Below are 26,718 nucleotides of genomic sequence, written 5' to 3' on the forward strand. Positions count from 1 at the left end.
GTCTATTCTACCCGTTGCCACTCAGAGTGGCAGTCATTTACCGCCCCCCCTGATAAATCCCTCCCTTCCTTCCTCACCGACTTCGATGCCTGGCTTTCTGTTTTTCTTGAACCCTCATCTCCATCCCTCATTCTCGGAGACTTCAACATACACGTTGATGACCTGTCCAACTCTCACGCTTCTCAGTTCCTCACTCTAACATCATCCTTCAACCTCCAGCTTTGTTCCACCACCCCTACTCACCGTGATGGCCATTGCCTTGACCTCGTCCTCTCCTCTTCCGGCTCACCCTCCAATTTCCACACCTCAGCTCTTCCTGTCTCTGATCATCACCTGATCACCTTCACACTTCTTCACCCTCCCCCTCAGCCCCGCCCAACATTAACCACTACTTCCAGGAATCTCCAGATTATTGACCCTCCCACCTTATCATCTAGTATTTCTAATCTCCTCCCCTCCATCATGTCCTCCGAGTCTGTTGACGAGGCTGTCTCCGCTTACAATGCCACTCTCTCCTCTGCTCTGGACACCCTTGCACCATCCACCTCCCGTCCCACAAGGCGTACTAATCCCCAGCCCTGGCTGACCCCTTGCATCCGTTACCTTCGCTCCTGCGCCCGATCTGCTGAACGCCTCTGGAGGAAATCTCGCACCCATTCAGATTTCCTTCACTACAAATTCATGCTATCCTCCTTCCAGTCCTCACTATTCCTTGCCAAACAGGACTATTACACCCAACTGACTAATTCTCTCAGCTCTAACCCTCGTCGTCTCTTCGCCACCCTTAACTCCCTCCTCAAGTGCCCTCCGCTCCCACCCCCCGTCACTCTCTCCTCAATCACTGGCTGACTACTTCCGCGACAAGGTGCAAAAGATCAACCTTGAGTTCACTACCAAGCCACCTCCTCCTCTTCACCCTTCAACCCTCTCCCTCAACCAACCAACCCAGACCTCTTTCTCCTCCTTTCCTGATATCTCCGAGGAGGAAACCGCCCCGCCTTCTTTCCTCCTCAAAATGCACCACTTGTTCCTCTGATCCCATCCCCACCAACTTACTTAACACCATCTCTCCTACTATCACCCCCTCCATCTGTCATATCCTCAACCTCTCTCTCTCCACTGCAACTGTCCCCGACACCTTCAAGCATGCTGTAGTCACGCCACTCCTCAAAAAACCATCACTAGACCCTACCTGTCCCTCCAACTACCGCCCCATCTCCCTCCTACCCTTCCTCTCCAAGACACTTGAGCGCGCAGTCCACAGCCGCTGCCTTGATTTTCTCTCCTCTCATGCCATCCTTGATCCGCTTCAATCCGGTTTTCGCCCTCTTCACTCGACAGAAACAGCACTTTCTAAAGTCTGTAATGACCTGTTCCTTGCCAAATCCAGAGGCCACTACTCCATCCTCATCCTCCTGGATCTATCCGCTGCTTTTGACACTGTCAATCATGACTTACTTCTTGCCACACTGTCCTCATTTGGGTTCCAGGGCTCTGTCCTCTCCTGGTTCTCCTCCTATCTCTCCCACCGCACCTTCAAAGTTCACTCTCATGGATCTTCCTCCACCCCCATCCCCTTATCTGTTGGTGTTCCCCAGGGATCGGTCCTTGGACCCCTTCTCTTCTCAATCTACACCTCTTCCCTTGCTCCCTGATCTCATCTCATGGTTTCCAGTATCATCTCTATGCTGATGACACCCAACTGTATCTCTCCACACCAGACATCACCGCGGAGACCCAGGCAAAGGTATCGGCCTGCTTATCCGACATTGCTGCCTGGATGTCCAACCGCCACCTGAAACTGAACATGTCCAAGACCGAGCTTATCGTCTTTCCACCAAAACCCACTTCTCCTCTTCCTCCACTTTCTATCTCAGTTGATAACACCCTCATCCTCCCCGTCTCATCTGCCCGCAACCTCGGAGTCATCTTTGACTCCTCTCTTTCCTTCTCTGCGCATATCCAGCAGATAGCCAAGACCTGTCGCTTCTTCCTCTTTAACATCAGCAAAATTCGCCCTTTCCTCTCTGAACACACCACCCGAACTCTCGTCCACGCTCTCATTACCTCTCGCCTGGACTACTGCAACTTACTCCTCACCGGCCTCCCACTTAGCCATCTATCCCCCCTTCAGTCTGTTCAGAACTCTGCTGCACGTCTCATATTCCGCCAGAACCGATATACTCATATCACCCCTCTCCTCAGGTCACTTCACTGGCTTCCGATCAGATACCGCATTCAATTCAAGCTTCTCCTTCTTACCTACAAATGCACTCAGTCTGCTGCCCCTCACTACCTCTCTACCCTCATCTCCCCTTACGTTCCCGCCCGTAACCTCCGTTCACAGGATAAATCCCTCCTCTCAGTACCCTTCTCCACCACCGCCAACTCCAGGCTCCGCTCATTCTGCCTCGCCTCACCCTATGCTTGGAACAACCTTCCTGAACCCTTACGCCAAGCCCCCTCCCTGCCCATCTTCAAGTCTTTGCTTAAAGCCCACCTCTTCAATGCTGCGTTCGGCACCTAACCCTTACCGTTCAGTGAATCCAGACTGCCCCAATTTGACTGCCCCGATCGGACCGACCGTTTCACTTGTCTATTAGATTGTAAGCTCTTTGAGCAGGGACTGTCTCTCTTTGTTAAATTGTACAGCGCTGCGTAACCCTAGTAGCGCTCTAGAAATGTTAAGTAGTAGTAGTAGTAGTATTAAACATTTCTATAGTGCTACTAGACTTACGCAGCGCTGTACAAATTAACATGAAAAAGACAGTCCCTGCTCAACAGAGCTTACAATCTAAATTGGACAGACGAACAGACAGCTAGGGGTGGGGAAATTGCAGTGGTAGGGGTGATAAGTGAGGGTGTTGAGTAAGAGAGTCATGGTTAGGAGTCGAAAGCAATCTTGAATGACATGGAGGACTTCAACTGTACAAATGGTTTACCTGCTAGTTGCAGAAGGTTCAGTAAAGCTGAGTTTGCATCAAATGAAACTAATGGAGAGCTGTGTGGTTTCTTGGAGCGACAGTGGGGACGTTTACTCCATGGATTGGTAAGACATTATAAAGAAGCCCCGCTTATCACGTACCATGTAAAATGAGTTTATCTTGTTGGGTAGACTGGATGGACCGTTCAGGTCTTTATCTGCCGTCATTTACTATGTAACTACGTTACTCTTTGAGATTCTACATGGAATGTTGCCATTAATTGGGATTCCAGAATCTTGTACCTCTTTAGGATTCCAGAATCTTCAGAACTTTTAGTACAGGAACAGTGCTGGGTAGACTTCTACGGTCTGTGCCCTGAGAATGGCAAGGAGAAATCAAACTCGGGTATACATATAAAGTATCACGTACCATGTAAAATGAGTTTATCTTGTTGGGTAGACTGGATGGACCATTCAGGTCTTTTATCTGCCGTCATTTACCATGTTAGCTGTCTCAGTAGTAGTGATGCCTCCATTCTTTTACTACTTCACTTCATATGTCATCATTTTCAGGTTTCAGGTCAGTGCCTTTAAAGAACAGCTACAGTGAAGACATTGAACTAGCATCTCTTCTGGTCTACTGCAAAATGGAGCCAGTCCTGGTAGGTGAAAAACTTCGTGTCACCTTGTTTCCTTTCATTCGCTTTGCTCAGCAGCAGCAGTAGTTCCTAGAAATATTACTTGCTAGTGATCAGGACCTTCTTAGAAGTTCACAACTCCACCACGTGCCTGGGATCTCTGCTCTCTGCCTTCTACCCACTAGGGGGAAGTGGTATGGGTGAATGGCATGGCGGTAGATTTTCTGTTCGTGGCACCTCTTTTACGGTCATAAGATAAGTGAGGAGTTCAGTAATCGTACAAAAATATATGTAGTATTACTTAAAGTAAAACGAGGAAAAGACCTCAAAACACCCAAACGCCTACTACAATTTGGTATGGGTGAATGGCATGGCGGTAGATTTCTGTTCGGGGCACCTCTTTTACGGTCATAAGATAAGTGAGGAGTTCAGTAATCGTACAAAAATATATGTAGTATTACTTAAAGTAAAACGAGGAAAAGACCTCAAAACACCCAAACGCCTACTACAATTTGGTATGGGTGAATGGCATGGCGGTAGATTTTCTGTTCGGGGCACCTCTTTTACGGTCATAAGATAAGTGAGGGTTCAGTAATCGTACAAAGATATATGTAGTATTACTTAAAGTAAAACGAGGAAAAGACCTCAAAACACCCAAACGCCTACTACAATTTGGTATGGGTGAATGGCATGGCGGTAGATTTTCTGTTCGTGGCACCTCTTTTACGGTCATAAGATAAGTGAGGAGTTCAGTAATCGTACAAAGATATATGTAGTATTACTTAAAGTAAAACGAGGAAAGACCTCAAAACACCCAAACGCCTACTACAATTTGGTATGGGTGAATGGCATGGCGGTAGATTTTCTGTTCGGGGCACCTCTTTTACGGTCATAAGATAAGTGAGGAGTTCAGTAATCGTACAAAAATATATGTAGTATTACTTAAAGTAAAACGAGGAAAAGACCTCAAAACACCCAAACGCCTACTACAATTTGGTATGGGTGAATGGCATGGCGGTAGATTTTCTGTTAGGGGCACCTCTTTTACGGTCATAAGATAAGTGAGGGGTTCAGTAATCGTACAAAGATATATGTAGTATTACTTAAAGTAAAACGAGGAAAAGACCTCAAAACACCCAAACGCCTACTACAATTTGGTATGGGTGAATGGCATGGCGGTAGATTTTCTGTTCGTGGCACCTCTTTTACGGTCATAAGATAAGTGAGGAGTTCAGTAATCGTACAAAAATATATGTAGTATTACTTAAAGTAAAACGAGGAAAAGACCTCAAAACACCCAAACGCCTACTACAATTTGGTATGGGTGAATGGCATGGCGGTAGATTTTCTGTTAGGGGCACCTCTTTTACGGTCATAAGATAAGTGAGGGGTTCAGTAATCGTACAAAGATATATGTAGTATTACTTAAAGTAAAACGAGGAAAAGACCTCAAAACACCCAAACGCCTACTACAATTTGGTATGGGTGAATGGCATGGCGGTAGATTTTCTGTTCGTGGCACCTCTTTTACGGTCATAAGATAAGTGAGGAGTTCAGTAATCGTACAAAAATATATGTAGTATTACTTAAAGTAAAACGAGGAAAAGACCTCAAAACACCCAAACGCCTACTACAATTTGGTATGGGTGAATGGCATGGCGGTAGATTTTCTGTTAGGGGCACCTCTTTTACGGTCATAAGATAAGTGAGGGGTTCAGTAATCGTACAAAGATATATGTAGTATTACTTAAAGTAAAACGAGGAAAAGACCTCAAAACACCCAAACGCCTACTACAATTTGGTATGGGTGAATGGCATGGCGGTAGATTTTCTGTTCGTGGCACCTCTTTTACGGTCATAAGATAAGTGAGGAGTTCAGTAATCGTACAAAAATATATGTAGTATTACTTAAAGTAAAACGAGGAAAAGACCTCAAAACACCCAAACGCCTACTACAATTTGGTATGGGTGAATGGCATGGCGGTAGATTTTCTGTTAGGGGCACCTCTTTTACGGTCATAAGATAAGTGAGGGGTTCAGTAATCGTACAAAGATATATGTAGTATTACTTAAAGTAAAACGAGGAAAAGACCTCAAAACACCCAAACGCCTACTACAATTTGGTATGGGTGAATGGCATGGCGGTAGATTTTCTGTTCGGGGCACCTCTTTTACGGTCATAAGATAAGTGAGGAGTTCAGTAATCGTACAAAGATATATGTAGTATTACTTAAAGTAAAACGAGGAAAAGACCTCAAAACACCCAAACGCCTACTACAATTTTGGCGTCTTCCACTGGGGTTGTGGTATTCATCACAGGTCTGAAAAACCTTATTTTTATTTTTTAAGTTTTAATTTTAAACGGTTTTTATTGAACAAATGAACAAAAGACAGTAATTCAAACAAAGACACGTGTAGTTCAATTATTTTCAACAAATTCCATCTTAACCTTATTCCCCTCCTCCCTCCCAACCCTCATTTTCATCAAATGTTTCATCCGTAAGTGTTGTTGTTGATCGGCATGTATTATATATTTGAACCATTGTATTGATCAAGCAATAAGACAGTACATCCATAATCTTGGACCAGATGTTCATCGTTCTCATTCATCTGGTCCCACCTCTCCCGTATAAAATCATAGTCATTCATGTATTGATGTGGGCTGTCGAAATTAGTGAGGATCCCAAATCTAGGATCTCAACGTGCCGAATGCCTTAGCGAGAAGGGGGGAAAAGCCTGAACTCTTAGACCCTCCCCACCGTACCCAACAACCCCTCAGTTGAAACAACCCTTATGGAACTGATTATTATTCATTACCTTCCCACACAAACACCGTACTTTGCCTCATTAGGTCTCCCTCCTCAATGATTCCCTATTCCAACCTATAATCCCCCCCCTCCCCCCACCCTCCTTCCTCCGCTCATGTCTGGTATTTATAGGTTCATCATTCAACCGTTACAGCGTATTCAGAACTAAGCTTCTCCCCCTATGGGTCAATGAGATTTTAAAAGTTTTAATAATTACTTTATTCCATAGTGTACTTTTGCCCTTTATTAAAATGATTTTCATTCTTTATTTTTTTGTTCTTTTAACACAAAAATCAGTCTCCTTTAGCCTGCAAAGAGGTGGGAAAATGTGGGATACAAATGCAATAAATAAATATGACTACGTACTTGTATTCAGAAATAGCACAAAAGGTTTTTCACACCTGTGATGAATGTATGATTACTGGACTCTTCACTTACCTTATTGGTGCATCTATTGGAATTTTAGAACCTCAGTTTTCATCTATCTTTTGTACCTCTTTTACGGTCACATACCTCACCCCACTATAAATTCTTACTCTCTCTACTTCCCTACCCTTTCTCACTCCCTTTCCCTTTGCTGCCCTCTTACTCCCATCTCTTTCTTTTCGCCAACCAAATAAATAAAACAAACCTTCCAGCGCAGGGAAGTTTGTCACACTGAAAAGACCACTCTACACAGACACAGTAAGGGGATCTTTGGCTTAGAGAATCACAGGACTGATACCCGTTTAGTCTGCTGTTAAAAACTGCTGGTGACCCAGAATCCAGCCCTGGATTCGTGTTCTCTTATCCATGGGTATAAAAAAAGGCAAATACAGATTCATTTCTATTTAATATCACAACTGAAATCTATATAATCCAGGCCCACATCAGTGCATTCCTTGTCAATTTTGACATTTGTCTTTTTGGAATATCTCCAAAGTTCCGTATGCACCAATCCATGAGGGTGGGAGGCGGGATGGATTTTGATGGGCCGGGAACGGCTGGTTTTTATGGCCATTAAGAGGGATGAATGTTTGCCAAAGCAATCTAGATGTAAAATAGAAAGCAAAATGAAGGCCTTGTCCATCTGCCATATCACTCAAAAACCCCTCGATAAAATATGATACGTTAATAGTGGGTCTGTTTTTATTTTTGAAAGTCCGTCTGCCAGCACATAAAATGATAAAAGGTCCAGAGACACTTATAAAAACAGAATGGGCTGCAGCCACAGAATATGGTCCCGGTTATTAGCAATCTATAGATTACATCAGTGACTGTACAGTTGCTGAAGAAAATCAGCACAGCTTCGAGTGTTTTTTTTTTTTTTGTTACATTTGTACCCTGCGCTTTGCCACTCATGGCAGGCTCACTGTGGCTTACATGGGGCAATGGAGGGTTAAGTGACTTGCCCAGAGTCACAAGGAGCTGCCTGTGCCTGAAGTGGGAATCGAACTCAGTTCCCCAGGACCAAAATCCACCACCCTAACCACTAGGCCACTCCTCCACTGTTGCTACTGTTTGAGATTCTACATGGAATGTTGCTATTCCACTAGCAACATTCCATGTAGAAGTCGGCCCTTGCAGGTCACCAATGTGGCCGTGCAGGCTTCTGCTTCTGTGAGTCTGACGTCCTGCACGTACGTACAGGACGTCAGACTCACAGAAACAGAAGCCTGCGCAGCCTTCTACATGGAATGTTGCTAGTGGAATAGCAACATTCCATGTAGAATGTCCAATAGTAGCAACATTCCATGTAGAATCTCCAATAGTATCTATTTTATTTTTGTTACAGTTGTACCCTGCGCTTTCCCACTCATGGCAGGCTCAATGCGGCTTACATGTGGCAATGGAGGGTTAAGTGACTTGCCCAGAGTCACAAGGAGCTGCCTGTGCCTGAAGTGGGAATTGAACTCAGTTCCTCAGGACCAAAGTCCACCACCCTAGGCCACTCCTCCACTGTTGCTACTGTTTGAGATTCTACATGGAATGTTGCTATTCCACTAGCAACATTCCATGTAGAAGTCGGCCCTTGCAAATCACCAATGTGGCCGCGCAGGCTTCTTCTTCTGTGAGTCTAACGTCCTGCACGTACAGAAACAGAAGCCTGCGCAGCCTTCTACATGGAATGTTGCTAGTGGAATAGCAACATTCCATGTAGAATGTCCAATAGAAGCAACATTCCATGTAGAATCTTCAATAGTAGCAACATTCCATGTAGAATCTTCAATAGTATCTATTTTATTTTTGTTACATTTGTATCCTGCGCTTTCCAACTCATGGCAGGCTCAATGCAGCTATGGAGGGTTAAGTGACCTGCCCAGAGTCCCAAGGAGCTGCCTGTGCCTGAAGTGGGAATCAAACTCAGTTCCCCAGGACCAAAGTCCACCACCCTAACCACTAGGCCACTCCTCCACTGTTGTGTTGCTCTTTGGGTTCCTTTATTTTATTTTTTTTTTCTACAGCTTTCCCAGTGTTACAAAAGAACGAGAATGATAATTATGTTAGCTCTGTGAAAATGTTTTTCTGTTCAGGTGTTTGTCAGATACACTGCAAACCCTACGCCCCCTCCCCATGAAACCTTATTTGGGGGGGAGACAGCCATTGAAGTGCTGCATACTCTTCTGTTATTTTGCTACTGTGTTCATGCTTTTTCTCCCGGGATTGACTGTTCAGAACAGGCTTTTTAAAAAAAAAAAAAAACCATTGTGCAGTGTCATATTTCTAAAGGACACGCAGGAAGTAATAGTAAAAGACTAGTAAAGAGGCCCATTTCAGAGGAAATGAAACGGGCGCTAGCAAGGTTTTTGTCGCCAACACCCCCCCCCCCCCCCGGCCAACCCCTTCGTTGTTCTGCCATTGCTCCGCCCCCAACATCATGACGTTTGACGCGAGTGCGGGGCCCGGAGCGATTTCCCACCCCCCGCCTCCCTCCCTGCCAACCCCTTCGTTATTCTTCCATTGCTCCGCCCCCAACGTCATGACGTTTGACGCGAGGGCGGGGCCCAGAGCAATTTCCCACCCCTCCCGGCCAACCCCTTTGTTGTTCTGCCATTGCTCCGCCCCCAACGTCATGACGTTTGACGCGAGGGCGGGGCCCGGAGCGATTTCCCACCCCCCCCGCCTCCCTCCCTGCCAACCCCTTCGTTGTTCTGCCATTGCTCCGCCCTCGAGGGCGGGGCCAGGAGCGATTTCTCACCTCCCTGCCAACCCCTTCGTTGTTCTGCCATTGCTCCGCCCTCGAGGGCGGGGCCCGGAGCGATTTCCCACCTCCCCGCCTCCCTGCCTCCCTCCCTGCCAACCCCTTCGTTGTTCTGCCATTGCTCCGCCCTCGAGGGCGGGGCCAGGAGCGATTTCTCACCTCCCTGCCTCCCTCCCTGCCAACCCCTTCGTTGTTCTGCCATTGCTCCGCCCTCGAGGGCGGGGCCCGGAGCGATTTCCCACCCCCTCGCCTCCCTGCCTTCCTCCCTGCCAACCCCTTCGTTGTTCTGCCATTGCTCCGCCCTCTAGGGCAGGGCCCGGAGCGATTTTGGTGGCTTCACCACCACGAACCTTCGAACCTGTTTGAAGGAAGTCAGGGCTTGGCTTCGCTGACGTCAGTGTCCTCAGAACGTTGAGGGTGAGTTTTATTATAGTAGATTGAAGCCTAGTGGTTAGAACACATGACATCATAGAGCAGGTTCAAATCCCATCAGTGGTTCCTGAGCAGGTCACCTCATCCTGCACTGCCCTGGAGCCAGCTAACCAATACAATTTATTTATTATTACATTTGTACCCCGCACTTTCCCACTTAAAGCAGGTTCAATGCGGCTTACATAGTAATAGGGATTACAAAGTATTGATAGAGAAAATACAAGTAAGTATAGCAGAATAATAAAAGAGGTAGGTAGAAATGGGCAAGGGTGAAGGGAGTAGGAGAGGTATGAGCAAGGGTAGGTGAGCATTGGAGGAGGGGTAGAGGAGGCGGGAGGGGGATGGGACACGGGATAAGCAAATTGGAAATTTGGTGGGAGATGTAGTCTAGGTCATTGTCGTTGTTTCCTGGATATGTGTTGGGTAGATGGGTACATAGGATTAGTCTGGGTCATTTGGGTAGGCTTGTTTGACAATCGTGAACATAAATTGTTCACAGTACTTTGCGTACTTTAAAGTGGCCAAACAGGTAGAAAAGGTGAATGCGAAAGCTAGAAGGACGCTTGGGTGCATAAGGAGATGAATTGGCCAGTAGGAAAAAGGAGCTGATGATGCCCCTGTATAAGACTCTGGTGAGACCTCATTTAGAATATTGTGTACAATTCTGGAGACCACACCTTAATGATACTGGAGTCCGTCCAGAGGGTGGCTACTAAAATGGTCAGTGACCTTCGTCATAAAGCATATGAGGACAGAGATAAAGATCTCAATATGCATACTTTGGAAGAAAGGTGGGAGAGGGGAAGGCAGTGTGTTTACCTCACTGATGCTGCTGGTGGCCCGGAAAATTGAAGGACAGCAGTGCAAGGAGCAGTGAAGGGACAGTGGTGCAGGGAGCAAGAGGGCAACCAGTAGTGCTTAAAACACAGGCACTTGACTGGCTATCAGGGTTGGGGGCAGTGGCGTAGCTACGTGGGGCCTGAGGGGGCCTGGGCCCCCGTATATTTGGCCCCGGCCCCCCTGCCGACGATCCCCTTGAAGCCCTCTCCCGCCACCAGCCCGCCCCCGCCGCCTCATCAGATACCTTGTTTGCTGGCGGGGGTCCCCGAACCCCGCCAGCTGAAGAGAATCTTCTTCAGCGCCGGAGTAGCGCCTTTGTTCAACGAAGTTCCTGGTGTGATCAGCTGTTTCTGACGCCTTATGTCCTGCACCGTGCATGTAGCCCCGTGCAGGACGTAAGGCGTCAGAAACAGCTGATCACACCAGGAACTTTGTTGAACGAAGGCGCTACTCCGGTGCTGAAGAAGACTCTCTTCGGCTGGCGACCCCGCCAGCAAACAAGGTATCTGATGCGGCGGCGACGGCAGGGGACAGCTGGTGGCGGGAGGGGGGTTCAAGGGGGTCGTCGGCAGGGGGAGGTCCAATGTGGCGGCAGCAGCGGCGGCGGCTCGGGGGGGCGGCGGCTAAACAATGCCCCCCACCTTGGGCTCTGGCCCCCCCTCCCGGCGAGGCCTGGCTACGCCCCTGGTTGGGGGCCTGGGCTACACCACTTCTCAGCGGGGTATCATAAGTACATAAGTACATAAGTAGTGCCATACTGGGAAAGACCAAAGGTCCATCTAGCCCAGCATCCTGTCACCGACAGTGGCCAATCCAGGTCAAGGGCACCTGGCACGCTCCCCAAACGTAAAAACATTCCAGACAAGTTATACCTAAAAATGCAGAATTTTTCCAAGTCCATTTAATAGCGGTCTATGGACTTGTCCTTTAGGAATCTATCTAACCCCTTTTTAAACTCCGTCAAGCTAACCGCCCGTACCACGTTCTCCGGCAACGAATTCCAGAGTCTAATTACACGTTGGGTGAAGAAAAATTTTCTCCGATTCGTTTTAAATTTACCACACTGTAGCTTCAACTCATGCCCTCTAGTCCTAGTATTTTTGGATAGCGTGAACAGTCGCTTCACATCCACCCGATCCATTCCACTCATTATTTTATACACTTCTATCATATCTCCCCTCAGCCGTCTCTTCTCCAAGCTGAAAAGCCCTAGCCTTCTCAGCCTCTCTTCATAGGAAATAATAATAATAATCATTTCTTTTACACATTAAAAACAGTCTCTGTTCTTGCCTGCTAAGCTGTCGCAAGTCCACAGCCAACATTGATCAGGCTGATTGTTCAACCTAACGTTCACCTCCTCCAGTGACTCCAGAAATTTGGAAAGGAATATCTTCGAGAAGCTGAAAAGTAACATAGAAATAGCTTGGTGCTTGTTCTGCACAACTTGTAGCTGTATTTTAAGCACACAGACATGATGCATTTTTAAAGAATTTCTGATCATTTTGGATTTTTGTCTTAATTATGATGATGAATTTTATTCTGCAGGAGAGTGAAGAAGAACTGTATTCATCATGCCAGCAGCTTCGTAGGCGACAGGCGGAATTGAATAATGAGTTATTTTTATACGACACGCATCAGAACATGAAACAAGCCAACCGAGAGGCCCTAGTGAAAGAGTTCAGATCCAATGCGACTCAGTTACATATGTACCAGGAGACCTGCAACAGGAGGTATTTCGCGCTTTTCTTCACTCTTGTTAGATTGCACAAGAGAACACCGCCAATGTGGAGGAACAAAAGAACCCACATGGAATAGTCAGTAGAAGTAGGGTTGAAAGATGAGTCTTCCAACAGCTGGTGGGCTCTCACCTACAGTACCACAGGCCACTTTTTATCGCGGCTTAGCAAAAGGAACCCTAAACCGGTTAAGTTGAGCGGCCACTTAAATAGCAGGCCTATCTAACTGCTATTAACTTAAAAGGATTGAGTCCCCGAGGGAGGAATTTACTACTTAATAGATTAGAATAACATGACTTATATGGAGATTTGATGGGATTTTTCATGCTACACTCATGCGGTTGCCCTCTGATTAGTAGTAGACGGGATGAGCGGGAGGGCGCGTGTATGGAACATCAGTGTATTAGCTCCCATGGGAGGTGGGTAGGGAGGGGTAGTAGAGGGGATGGGGGTGGGACGGGCGAGAGGGGGGGGGAAGGTGGGGGGGGGTTCTCTGGGAAACGGGGAGGAGGGGTTTAATTGTAAAAAGGTTGATAATGGTCTGTATGAGTTTTGTTCTTATTCTTTTTCTTGTATGTATAAGTCTGTTTATGCATATTTATGCATTTGGATTTGTCATCAATAAAAAAATGTTAAAACCTAACTGCTATTAACTTAACCGGCTGACGTTGAATATTCGTTTAGTCAGTTAAGTTGCCTTAGCCAAAAATGAAACCAGATGTTCAATGCAAGTCACCTGACATGGCCCAGCATTGAATATCCGGGGTCAGCGCTGCCTGCTGCTGGCTGAATATCAATTTTTTTTTTTTTTTGGGGGGGGGGGGGGGGGGTGTATCTTTATAAAATAGGCAGCTTGTTATAAAATAATCCTTCATACTCGTAAACCTTCCAAATTGTTGTATGTTGATTTACATGCATTAAAGTTTTTACATGCATTAATTCCTGAAATGAACTAAAAAATGTATAAAAATTAGCTAAAGCATCATTCAAAAAAGACCAAAAACTTTGGCCAAGAAGTTAGATTCGGGCTCCACTGCTAACCATATGATCATGCCTCAATTTTGGTACACTGAGGACTGAATTCTCTTTATATCCAAAGTGAGAAGGGCAGAAAATACGCAAATAACCAATTAAAAAGGTAAGAAAGGAGAGCAGCAAAATAAAATAGACATATTTTAGACTAGAAAGAGTCCACTTCTTTCTGAACGTTTTCTAATTTGTTAACCCAAAGGAGCACCGATGAATAGTTTGGCAAGGGCAAGCATACAGAATTAGAAGGTGGGCGAATAGAGTAGGGGGGGGGGGGGTAGGACGGATGGAGGGGTTTATAGAGGACAACAGGCTCTGAGTAGTTACTTTAGGAGTTGGGGGGTAGGGGAGGGAGGAAGGTCTAAGCTTTAAAGAGACACATGGGATATTGTTGGGTGTGGACATGGCTGTTGTTCTAAGGTAATGTTCCAGAATAAGGGGGGGAGGGGGGATTTGCAAAACAAAAATAACAAAATAATTGATGGCGTACTGTACTTCTAGTTATAGCCCAGTCAATGTTCTTTGAGTTGGAAGGACTATGTATGAAAAGTTTGGAAATGTTATTCACATGGCACCGTCAATAAAAAAAATTGTTAAACATAAAGGAGCACCAATGACCGACGAGAGACATGATTGATCGCCTAGGGGTCCACCAGACTGAAGATTTATGGAAATTCTCACCTTAATTACAATAAATTCATGGCATTCACAGAGATCTGACATGGACTGTGTTTCAGTGTATTGGGTAATCAGGGGCGTAGCCAGACTTCGGCGGGAGGGGGGTCCAGAGTCCGAGGTGAGGGGGCACATTTTAGCCCCCCCCTGGTGCCGCTGATGCCCCCCCCCCCCCTGCTGCCACCACCACCACCACCACCAACTTTGACCCGACACCCCCCGCCGCCACCAACACCAACAGCTTTGACCCCCTACCCCCCCGCTGACGACCCTCTCAACCCCCCTTCCCGCCGCCAACCCACCATCGCCGTCTGCTACCTTTGCTGGCGGGGGACCCCAACCCCCGCCAGCCGAAGTCGTCTTCCTTCATTTTGTTTCCGAGTCTGACGTCCTGTACGTGCTCCTCCCATGGCCATGCCCCCTTTTCAGATCTGCGTGTTAGAATTTACGCACAGTACTTAATAGAATACGCTTAGCGAGTTTTACGCGTAAATTCTAATTATTGTCAATTAGTGTCGATAATTGCTTGTTAGGGTCCGATGGTCGGTGCTGATTAGTAGATGTACGGCCAAATTTGTGCATGTAAGCCTAGTCGCCACATACAGAATCTGGGGGATTGCGCCTGTATCAGGGCTCCTCAAAACTGTGATTTGCCAAATTTCTAATTCTGTGCAATAAAAGTCCTTAGAGTCTGCTGTCAGTATTCGCACTGCTAAAGTGCTGCTATTGACAAATGCTGTCAGTTTTGAGGACCACCTGATGAAGGCACAATTCCCTGGATTCTATATAACGTGCCTAGTGTTCTGCGCCGAAATCCAAGCCTATAACAATGTGTGTAACTTAATTGGCTGAACAAGCCAATCAGTGTTAACAGCGTTTAAGCAATAATAAGCACTAATTGGCAATAATTAGAATTTATCGCACAACTCATAAGTACTGCCATACTGGGGCAGACCAAAGGTCCCTCAAGCCCAGCATCCTGTTTCCAACAGTGACCAATCCAAGTCACAACTACCTGGCAAGATCCCAAAAAAGCTCAATACATTTTATGCTGCTTATCCCAGAAATAAGCAGTGGATTTTCCCCAAGTCCCTTTTAATAACGGTCTATGGACCTTTCCTTTAGGAGGCTGTCCAGACCTTTTTTTTTTTTAACCCTGCTGAGCTAACTGCCTTTACCACATTCTCTGGCAACAAATTCCAGAGTTTAATTACACGTTGAGTGAAGAAACATTTTCTCCAATTCGTTTTAAATTTACTACTTTGTCGCTTCATCGCATGCTCCCTAGTCCTAGTACTTTTGGAAAGAGTAAACAAACGATTCACTTCTTCCCGTTCCATTCCACTCATTTTATAGACCTCTATCATATCTCCCCTCAGCCTTTCCTCATAGGGAAGTCGTCCCATCCCCTTTATCATTTTTGCCGCCCTTCTCTGTACCTTTTATAATTCCACTATATCTTTCTTGCACTGCTAAGCAGGGGCTTAGCCAGACTTCGGCAGGAGGGGGGTCCAGAGCCCAGGTGGGGGGGCACATTTTAGCCCCCCCTGCCATTGCCGACTTCCCTGCTGCCATTGCTGGCCGACTCTCCCCCACCCCCGGCTGCCGCCACTACCACCGCTAACTTTGCCCCCCCCCCCCCCGCCGCCGACACTCCCTTCCTGCCGCCAACCCTCCCCTGCCGTCGCCGTGGGCTATCTTTGCTGGCAGGGGACCCCAACCCCTGCAGATCACAAGGCTTCGTTCTGTTTCTGTGAGTCTGTGTCAGAAGCAGAACAAAGCCTTCCATGGGAAGCAAGAGGACCTCGGCTGGTGGGGTTGGGGTCCCCCGCCATCAAAGGTAGCCCACAACGACGGCAGGGGAGGGGTGTCGAGAGGGTCGTCGGCAGTGGGGTCCAGGACCTGGGCCCCCGTGGCCCCACGTAGCTATTACCCTGCTGCTAAGGTGCTGCTTTTGACAAATGCTGGCAGTTGTGAGGACCACCTGATGAAGGCACAATCCTCTAGATTCTATATAACGCGCCTAGTGTTCCGTGCCAAAGTCTAAGCGTATTCTGTAATAACGTGCATAACTTAATTGTCTTAAGCCAATCGGGGTTGTTAACAGCACTTAACAAAGCAATAATAAGCACTAATTGGCAATAATTAGTATTTACGCGCACAACTCCCTAAGCGTATTCTGTAAGTCGCTGTGCCTAAATTTTAATACGCGCAGGCAAAAAAGGGACATGGTTATGGGCGTGGAAATTGACATTTCGTGGGCATTCCAAAATTTACACACGTTATAGAATATGACCCTCTGCACCTAAATCTACGCGCTGGGATTTACGCCACAAATTTGTCTGTATAAATGGATACGCAGAGTTTTAGGAGCTAGGATATCGACTAAGCGTTTTCTACATACCGCGCCTAAATCTAGGCGTCGCTTATTGAACACGCTTAGGCGTAAATGTTTTCCAGGCGGATTTTTTAAGCTCCATGTGTAGAATCTGGACCGATATGTCGAAAGACGGTCTGTGTCGTGCCTCTGTGAATGCAACGAGCGTATTGTTACTCCGGTGGAAATGTTAATAAATCTTCAATCTGGTGGACCCCCCCCGAGTCGCCAGTCAAGCCTTTCCTTGGTTGCTGCTGCTGCTCCTCCTTTTGTTTAGCGTTTGCTAGCCGTTAGTAACTGATGCCCTCTGTGCAGTCGTGTTGTCGCAATATTTACATTACATGCTGGTTTTAAGTTTTTCTGCAAGTGTGAAGTAGAATGGTTGATGTTTTTTTGTTTTGTTTTTCAGGTTAAGAGAGCAGAGAGTCAGTAACAGTAAATTCTACTCCTAAAAGAGCAGGTTTATGCAAGTCACTGGAATAGAGATGGTTTCCCAGCTCATCGGTAGTCAACGAAGCCTTTTTACAAGTGAAATTCCCAAGAAGAAAACAAGATGTATGGTCTTTATTAACGTCCTTTTCCCGCAAGCCCGAGGTTCGGTTTTAATAGATTGTTCTGCATAGAACCTACAGGCAGTACTGCAGTCTCTTTGCTCAGGTTTAACACTTACAATGAGGTTTATGACTGTATGTATTAAGGGAAGTAAGAGCTTGAGGGGTATTGGGTGTTATTTATTAGTCACTGTGAAAGCACTTTTAATTAAAAAAAATGAATATATATATATATAATAAATATATATGTAAATACTCAGACAGAAATCTCAGCACACACAGTGTAAACCCTCAGACTGTGTATTCACACAAAAAGAGCCCCTTTCTGACTCAGGTTGATGATCGAAATTGGAATTCATGGTGCAAGGTACACTGTATCCCCATTTGTATGTACAGAATACTGTAGAAATGATAGATATTTAACATTTCTTTTTTTTTGTAAGGAAGCTTTTCCTGCCATACTGCCGACTGCTGGAAGTAAGGACTACTTCAAAATTGCTTCACTTGACACTGAAGGGAGAAATGAAGGCGGGTTCTTTCCAGTACTAACACAAAGCCATTTAAAAGGAGTTGAGCCATCCCTAGGCTATGCAGCTGCTCTGCAGTACTGCCACTAAAATGTACAAATTACATTGTGTGTATGTGCCCCTAGTCTCAAAAATGGCTCATTTGTGTAGAGCACAATGGCGAATGCGTGCAGCACGTCCGTTTGTCGTGTTACTTGTTCCATGACACCCGAAGGACACGTATGGATATATATTTTTTAAGCAAGTAGCTACAATCCTAAATTAAAAATTGGAAAGTGTTTGGTTTTATGGGACCTCTCCCTTTTTATTAACCTAAGGAAACGTAAACCGTGGGAAGCCGTTCACAATTACATTACCCAGTCTTGATTATCTGACCTTTGGTAATCTGGCATTTCCGACAGACCCTCCCCCCCCCCCCCACCCCCGTGATGTCATCACATTTATTTCTATTAAAAATCTTTGTTTTAGAACCATTTTTGAAAATTGGAAATTCTGTGCCTTTGTTTTTTATGCATTGTTTGAGGGGTTTATGCAGTATTTTCTGTATTTGACTTTTCAGGATAATTGAGACGGTACTATGTCATTGTTTCACAAGTGTATCTTCAGTTATACAGTGACTGCATGTACATGAATCATTTCCTGAAGGGAAGTAATGTTCTGATTGTCCAGTTAGGATGAAAACATACGTTGTCTGAACATTAAGGGACCTCTTTCCTAAAGCGTAGTAAGATTTTGCACGTACAGGGCCGAATTCTACACAAGGGACAGGAAGTATCACGTTAAATTGTGCGTGCGGCCAATTTACACGTGCTACTCAGTTGAGTAACGAGCTACTTAGTGATGATGGTTGGCCAGTTAGAACCAATTCTCACGAATTGGCAATAATTGGAATTCATGCATGCTTCTTTTTAAAAAGAAGGCGCTCGTAAATTCCAATTTGCATAGCTGAAAAGGGGGCATGGCCATGGGAGGAGTGTAGGTGTGTCGGGAGTGTCAATTAGATTTACGCACATTGTTAGAGAATTCGAGGGAACGTGCGTACATTTAGGTGCTGATATTTACACCAGGTTTTCAGTTGCCTAGACATACACAAGTTTCCCCGACCTATGCACTGTTCTAGAAACTGCATCTTGCTGTAGACACGGTTTATTCCGACGCGCCATTTGCAGAATCTGGCCTATACTGCATTTTAAAAGCGAAAATTCAAACACAGTAAGTGCAAAGGCAAGCATGTCTGGCCAGTGGCGTTCCTTGGTGGCTGCCACCTGGGGTGGATCGCCGCTGTACATTCCCCCTCCCCCAGGTGCAGCATGACCCCCCCCCCCCCCCCCCCCCCCCCCCCCGGGCGCATTTTTCCTATCTGCAGGGAGCCACTGGTTCCCTACTTCCTCTTCTCCGGAACAGGAAGTAACAGCAGAGGGAGCAGGGAACCAGCGGAGCTGACAGCCGCGGGGCTGCTCCCTGCTCCCCTCCTGCCGCGTGCACCCGGGGCGGACCACACCCACCGCCCCGCCCTCGGTACGCCACTGTGTCTAGCATGTCCCCCACATTCATTTGCACGTAGCACCTGTTGAGGAGGCTTTAAGTGCATACATGCCAACGGCACAAGTGGCAACGCACACAAATTTCTGTGCATATGCAGTCTTCGCCCATACTCCACTGGGTCCCCATCCCATCCTGGTGCTAAGCAGTTAGCGTGAGAGCATTCTATTTTAGCCCATGGTAGCCATTATGCGCTCACAGCAAATGTGTGCTAAACCTCACAATGTTTAGCACACTATAGTTAACAGGACCCTAAGACTTCTCACAAAAATCAAAAGCAGGGCCATGTGCAGGTCATGTGCTCAAGCACAGTCTGGGTGATGATGGGGATGCCTGTGTACGTGCTAAAAGGGTCATTTTTATGACCAGGGTGTGGCAGAACTGGACAAAGACCCGTGGGTAGATTATCTCAAAATCTAGGTTCCTAACTTAGGAGCCCTTTTACAAAGGCGAGTAAAGGCCTACGCATGCGCAGCACGTGCAGCTAGGACGTTTGCCTAGTGGTAATTCTGAGTTTGGTGTGCACCGAAAACCCGCGGTATGAAAATAATTTTTCTGTTTTCTACCGTGGTGGCGTTCCCGGCGGTAATCGGCAGTTGACTTACGCTGGACAGTCACCGCGCAGGTAACGTGTGAGCCCTTACCGCTAAGTCAGCGGGTGGCGTTAAGGGCTCGGGCCGTAAAGAGACGTGCGCTGGTTTTCATTTTGACGCATCTCCATTTCCTGGCCCCCTCCAGAAAAGCCTTTTTTTTTCCAGAGACGTACTGGAGAAATGGTGCAGCACGCGTCCGATACTGTAGGCCACTTTTTGGTGCGCCTTTGTTAAAGGGTCCCTTGTTACAGTCTTATTCTCCTTAACAACTATATGCAAGAACCCAATTTAATGGAATCCGTGGTTAAAAGCCAGATAACTAACTAGGTATATTCCCGTGGAATATCGGCCTCTATGCATTTAACTCTAAAGAAATAACTCTAATTAATGGCTGGGGACCTGGACATAGTGGGAGTCGGTTACCATTTACCATACTCTTAGTCAAGAGTGTTTTTTATTACTAAAAAAAACTGGAGACAACCTTTTTGAAAATAAGGGCCAATGGGGTAGAAACATGATGCACATTTACTTACTAATGAAGTGACTTAACTTTCAGGGTCCACACCAGCCCAAGAAAGAGTGTGTGATATGTTTGCTTTTTTTTTTTTACAGTTTTGTTGTAGCTTTTCCGTTTCTTTCACAGGGGAATAATGACCGTATCCTTAACGTTTGTACGTGATAAAAGAAATTAAGTAATGCGTTCGGTAGTGTGCAGTTTTTACTAATTTTTTTTTTAATGAATGCTCATTTTACAGAGGAGTGAGCACTAGTTGTTTCATTTTGAAATCATTTTTCAGGATAAATGTTTTATACTTAGACAATGCACTGTGAAAGAAGTGTCTTAGCCTGAATGACAAGGACATACGTGCCAGTAAATGTTGACTACAAGTCTGACCTGGCCAAACCTTAGGTACTTTCCAGCTTAAGAATGTAAACTTCTGCCTGCAGTTATCCAGTAGAGCTTTTGTAGGACCATTTTAAGATTATAATCTAGGTAAATGTTGCAGAGAAACAGACCTGATGAAAAATAAAATAAGCACTGTGAGACCATCGAGTCTATCCAATTTATGTCCCATTGGAATACAATAAGCCCCAGTTCATTTCTGACTTTCCTTTCATCTCTCTGAAAGTAACGATCCTCTTTGTTCATCACTGGGCCTTCTTGAATTCTGTTACTGGAACAGTCTTCCTCTATTCATCCGCAGCAGGGGCTTAGCCAGCCTTCCGTGGGTGAGGGGTCCAGAGCCCGGGGGGAGGGGGCACATTTTAGCCCTCCCCCCGGCGCCCCCCCCCCCCCACCGCCGACATTGCCGCCCCCCCTCCCGGCGAACCCGCCCCCGCTGCAGCATTCCTTTACTTTTGCTGGCGGGGGATCCCACTCCCCGCCAGCCGACGTCTTCTTCTCAGTCGCTTCCTGCTCTTCAATTTGTTTGCTGACGTCCTGCACGTTGTACGTGCAGGATGTCAGACTCAGAGAACAGAACTGTTCTCTGAGTCTGAAGTCCTGCACGTACAATTACGTGCAGGACGTCAGCAAACAAATTGAAGAGCAGGAGAAGGACTGAGAAGACGTCGGCTGGCGGGGAGTGGGATCCCCCGCCAGCAAAAGTAAAGGTAGGCGGGGGCGGGTTCGCCGGGAGGGGGGTCCTGGGGTGAATCTGCGGGGGCCCCGGCCCCCTCAGGCCCCACGTAGCTACGCCACTGATCCGCAGTAATCCATCATTTAAAAGTTTTAAAACAGAACTAAAGATGGAGACTTGGGGTTCCTTTTACTAAGCCGTGTAGGCGCCTACACACGCCCAGCGCATGTCAATTTGGAGTTACCTCCCGGCTACCGTGCGGCCCACGCAGTAATTTCGTTTTTGACGTTTGTCCGCTACACACACCAGAAAATACATTTTTTCTGGCGCGCGGCAAAAATCCGGCAGTTACTCCGACTTGAAGCGTGTAGGCGATTACCACACAGTTAACACAAGAGACTTTACCTCTAAGTCAGTGGTTGGCGGTAAGGTCTGGGACCCAAAATGGACTCGCGCCAATTTTTGTTTTGCCGCACGTCCGTTTTCGGCAAAAATTTTAAAAAGGCCTTTTCTACAGGCGTGCTGAAAAATGGATCTGCGTGCGCCCAAAGCATGCACCTACACTAGCGCAGCCCATTTTTCAGCGCACGTTAGTAAAAGGTTATTCAATCAGACATATGGCAACACACCCCGTCCTGCACCTTTCTAAGGGGTCCTTTTACTAAGGTGCGCCGAAAAGTGGCCTGCACTGATGTAGACTCGTGGATTAGACACGCGCAGGTTCATTTTTTTTTTTTTAGCTCACCTGCAAAAAAGGCCTTTTTTTGGGGGGGGGGGGGCGAAAATGGAGGTGCGGCAAAATGAAAATTGGCACGCGTCCATTTTGGGCCTGAGATCTTACCACCACCCATTGACTTAGTGGTAAGGTCTCACGCGTTAACAGGGCGGTAATCGTCAGCGCGCTTACAATGCCGATTACCACCCGGTTGGTGCCGCATGCCGGAAAATTTCCGGCGTGCCTAAAGGACGCACGTACAAAACGAAATTACCGGCCGGTTCGATAGTTCCAAATTGGCGGGCGTTGGGTAAGCGACTTGTTAAAAGGGCCCCTCAATTTCTTATCTCTTGGTCCATTGCTTATCTTTATTTTCAGTTGTATGTATTGCTGTCCTGTTTTTGTTTGATTTCTTTTCTTACTTTTAAGTTTTAGATTGTACACCGGTCTGCTCTGCATTGACAGACAGAGCGATATAGTCTTTATTAAAAACTTGGTATACCGCTGTCCTTTTCAGATCAGAATGGTTAAAACAAAACGTATTACAGGTTAATTAAAAGAAGGAAAAGAACTCCATTGTTAAAAGGATAGACCTAACACGGTCATCAGAGGGTCAATCATACTATTAAACATTATAAAATACAATATAAGCCAACTAATAGGCAGACAAGACTTCACACTCTGAGCTACAGGCCAAAAGCCAACCTCAAAAAATGTGCCTTTAATAGGACCTTAGACTCCCCCCCCCCCCCCCCCCCCCCCCCCCCACGATATCCAAAACCAGTTAACCGACCAGGAACGGCACTTAACCAGCTATCCAGCGTTATTCAGTGGGGATAGCCGGCCTTATTTCTTTTGGCAAGTCAACTTTTCCCCCCTGATATTGTGGCCTAGTGGTTAGGGTGGTGGACTTTGGTCCTGAGGAACTGAGTTCGGTTCCCACTTCAGGCACAGGCAGCTCCTTGTGACTCTGGGCAAGTCACTTAACCCTCCATTGCCCCAGGTAAGCCGCATTGAGCCTGCCGTGAGTGGGAAAGTGCAGGGTACAAATGTAACAAAAATAAAATAGATACTATTGGAGATTCTACATGGAATGTTGCTACTATTGGAGATTCTACATGGAATGTTGCTATTCCACTAGCAACATTCCATGTAGAAGCCTGCGCGGCCACATTGGTGATCTGCAAGGGCTGACTTCTACATGGAATGTTGCTAGTGGAATAGCAACATTCTATGTAGAATCTCAAATAGTAGCAACAGTGGAGGAGTGGCCTAGTGGTTAGGGTGGTGGACTTTGGTCCTGAGTTTGATTCCCACTTCAGGCACAGGCAGCTCCTTGTGACTCTGGGCAAGTCACTTAACCCTCCTTTGCCCCATGTAAGCCGCATTGAGCCTGCCATGAGTGGGAAAAGCGCGGGGTACAAATGTAACAAAAAAAAAAAACAGTTAACCGGCCAGGAACGGCACTTAACCGGCTATCCAGCGTTATTCAGTGGGGATAGCCGGCCGTATTTCGTTTGGCAAGTCATTCCAGAGAGATGTTGCCTTTCCTGAGTAGCCACCCAATGTGCCTTCAAAGACCGGTACTAGCAAAAAAAACAGAGAGAGGGTTCAAAGCACAAAATAAAGTCCAAACAGCAAAAAAAAAAAAAAAAGTACCAGGAGCCTTCAGAAGCAGGGCAAAAAAACTTTAATTGTACATCATATGTCATTGACCCGACATGGGCCGTGTTTAGGTGCAAAGCACCTGCGTCGGGTTGTTTGCTCTAAATTGACTAAGATGACGATAACAGCTGAAAGCTGAGTCTGCATCAAACGTGACTAAAATCCGCTCCAAATACAAGTGTGAAATGTCGTCTTGCTCCGCACAGGAGCGCAGCGTCCCTTTTACTTCGGGCACAATCCTGACTAGCCACTCAATGTGCCTTCAAAGAAGGTACTTGACATCCTATAGTCCTGCTTCAACCTGGGACACCTCACAGGTGGATGTAAGGTTGTACATCTACTCAGATACAATGGCTCCTGTTCCCATAAAGCTTTATGCGCTAAACAAATCGCTTTAAAGGGTCCTTTTACTAAGGTGTGCTGAAAAGTGGCCTGCGCTGGTGTAGACAGCCATTGACTTAGCAGGTAAGGTGTCATGTGTTAACTGGGCGGTAATTGTCAGCGCACGTACAATGCCGATTAGCACCACGCACCGGAACATTTTCCGGTGCGCATAAAAAATGAAATTACCGCCCAGGCCAATGGTAGCCTGGCAGTAGTTCACAATTGACGCGCATACGCACCTACGTGGCTTAGTAAATGGGCCCCTAAATATGCTTCTAAAAGAAATGGGCAGCCAGTGACATGCTCAAATATTTGAGTTTCCAAGAAGACTAATCACAATGTATTGCAAGGTCTGCAACCGTTTGACTTGAATACTAGGTAGACCTAGGTAAACTGTATTACTGTAATAAACTATAAACTACTGCTCAAACCTTCATATGTACATAAGTATCGCCATACTGGGACAGACCAAAGGTCCATCAAGCCCAGCATCCTGTTTCCAAAAGTGGCCAATCCAGGTCACAAATACCTGGCAAGATCCCCAAAAAAGTACAAAACATTTTATGCTGCTTATTCCAGAAATATTTTCCCCAAGTCCAATTTAATAACGGTCTATGGACTTTTCCTTTAGGAAGCCGTCCAAACCTTTTTTAAACTCTGCTAAGCTAAGCGCCTTTACCACATTCTCTGACAACGAATTCCAGAGTTTAATTACATGGACAAGCTGTTTATGCATTCACTTTCCACCTATCACAACATAGGATCTGGTCTTCTCAGTCTTGCTGTAGCCATAGCCCCATTCACATGGCCACAGAAAGCTTGTGACTCCTGGGCCATGTGGGCCAGTGGCTCTTATGAAGTGCCTGCCCACATCGTGACCCCACTGGGGAAGCTACTAATTAGTAGCTAGCCTTAAATCATTAGGGGCAATTTTACTAAGCAAAAAAATGGCTTACTGTGTGGTGCACTTTGGCGTCCCGCGGTAAAAAAATTTATTTTTTAGTGCTGGGGATGGAGGGTGGGTGTGTTCTGTGCTAATTAGCATGGCTGCATTGCCTACATAATGAGTGGCAGTAGGGGGTTCATGCACTAACAGGAAAATGAATGTAAGGCAATAAATAGTAAAAATGAAGAAAAATTGGCCATTTTATCCCAATGCTAAAAATGGCCTTAGCGTGTGGGAATAACCCATGTAAGGCCACTGTTTACCACAGTTTGGTAAAAGGGTCTCTTAGACTGTGCTTGGTTCCTATTAATTCACGCCTCTTTGAATGAAAAGCATGACTGCGAGAGTGAGGATGCAGTGACCCTAGAAAATAGAACTAGACCTTTAAGGCCTGTTGACTTTGAACCATTGGATAACATTATTGCAAGATTATATAAAGTTATACTACATATTAGGGATGTGCAACTATTTAAAGTGATAGTCAAACAAGGACCATCAGGTACCTAATATATAAAGAACACATTCAACCAGTTTGAGCTATATCCTTGAAAACAAGGGATTGTAAAAAAAAATGTTGATAGAAATGTAGTCATGAAAACACCCAGATCGTGGCAAGCGATTGCTACTGGACTTTGTTGTAATCACACACCAGCTAAATTTGAAAATACTTCTTCTGTGCTCTCGTGCTAAGGGGTATGTTTACAAAAGGGTGATAAGCCCTAATTTGTGCTTAGTATGTGTTAAAGCATTTTGCGGTAAGTCGCACTTTCTATATTTATTGGGGGCTCCTTTTACTAAGCGGTGGTAAACCCAATGTGGGCTTACCGCTCGCTGTACAGGAAGTACCGCTGGGCTACCGTGGCAGCCTGATGGCACTTCCCACCCCTATTTTTGTAGTGCCGGAGTGTAATAACCGCCCGGTTACCGCCAGGTTAATGTGGGACCCTTACCACCACCTGAGTGGGTGGCGGTAAGGGCTCCCCCCCCCCCCCCCGAAATGGCTGCACGGCAAGTGCTTTACTTGCCGCCCGGCCGTTTCCTGTAGGAAAGCGAGATTTCCCTTTTTACCAGCTGCAGTAAAAAGGAGGGGGGGGCCTTGGTGCATGTGTAAAACACGCACTGACACCAGCGCTGGCCCCCTTTTGCTGCAGCTTGGTAAAAGGGGCCCTAGATGCTGTGATGTTGTTAAGAGTTACAATCCTATATAATAATTTGCACCTCCAACGTTCCATGTCTGGCTGCCTGGGTTCGTAACATCTCCTGACATCAACCAGCCTCCAGCGTTCCATTCCCCCTCGCTGTCCCGCCCTCGCGTCAAGACGTAATGACGTCAGAGGGCGGAACAGTGAGAGGGAAGGGAACGCTGGAGGTGAGCTGACATCAGGAGGGATGTTACGAACGGAACGGAAGCCAACGCCAGCCAGCCAGAGAATGTTCAGGTACAAATCAAGGGGAGGAGAGAATTGCGGGACATCGAAGGGAGGGAGGGAGGAAGGGGAGGGCAGGGCAGAGGAGAATTGATGGATGGGATGGTAGGACAGTACAGGAGAGAATCGCGGGACATGGATGGGAAGGCA

The 26,718-nt window shown here is 46.5% G+C and overlaps 1 protein-coding gene across 2 annotated transcripts in view; it reads left to right on the forward strand.

Moving 5' to 3' along the window:
• The window catches only part of PLCG2 (phospholipase C gamma 2), a 250,616-nt gene extending 231,677 nt beyond the window's left edge, over positions 1-18,939 (forward strand). For both annotated transcript variants that reach the window (XM_030204514.1, XM_030204515.1), the window contains exons 31-33: positions 3,497-3,585; positions 12,367-12,551; positions 17,048-18,939. In XM_030204514.1, the coding sequence (XP_030060374.1) occupies positions 3,497-3,585; positions 12,367-12,551; positions 17,048-17,090 (317 nt within the window). In that variant the 3' untranslated portion in view covers positions 17,091-18,939. The remainder of the gene's footprint in view (positions 1-3,496; positions 3,586-12,366; positions 12,552-17,047) is intronic.
• The last annotated feature ends 7,779 nt before the right edge of the window (positions 18,940-26,718 follow it).

This window comes from Microcaecilia unicolor, chromosome 5, assembly GCF_901765095.1.
Source record: "Microcaecilia unicolor chromosome 5, aMicUni1.1, whole genome shotgun sequence".
Classification (NCBI taxonomy): Eukaryota; Metazoa; Chordata; class Amphibia; order Gymnophiona; family Siphonopidae; genus Microcaecilia; species Microcaecilia unicolor.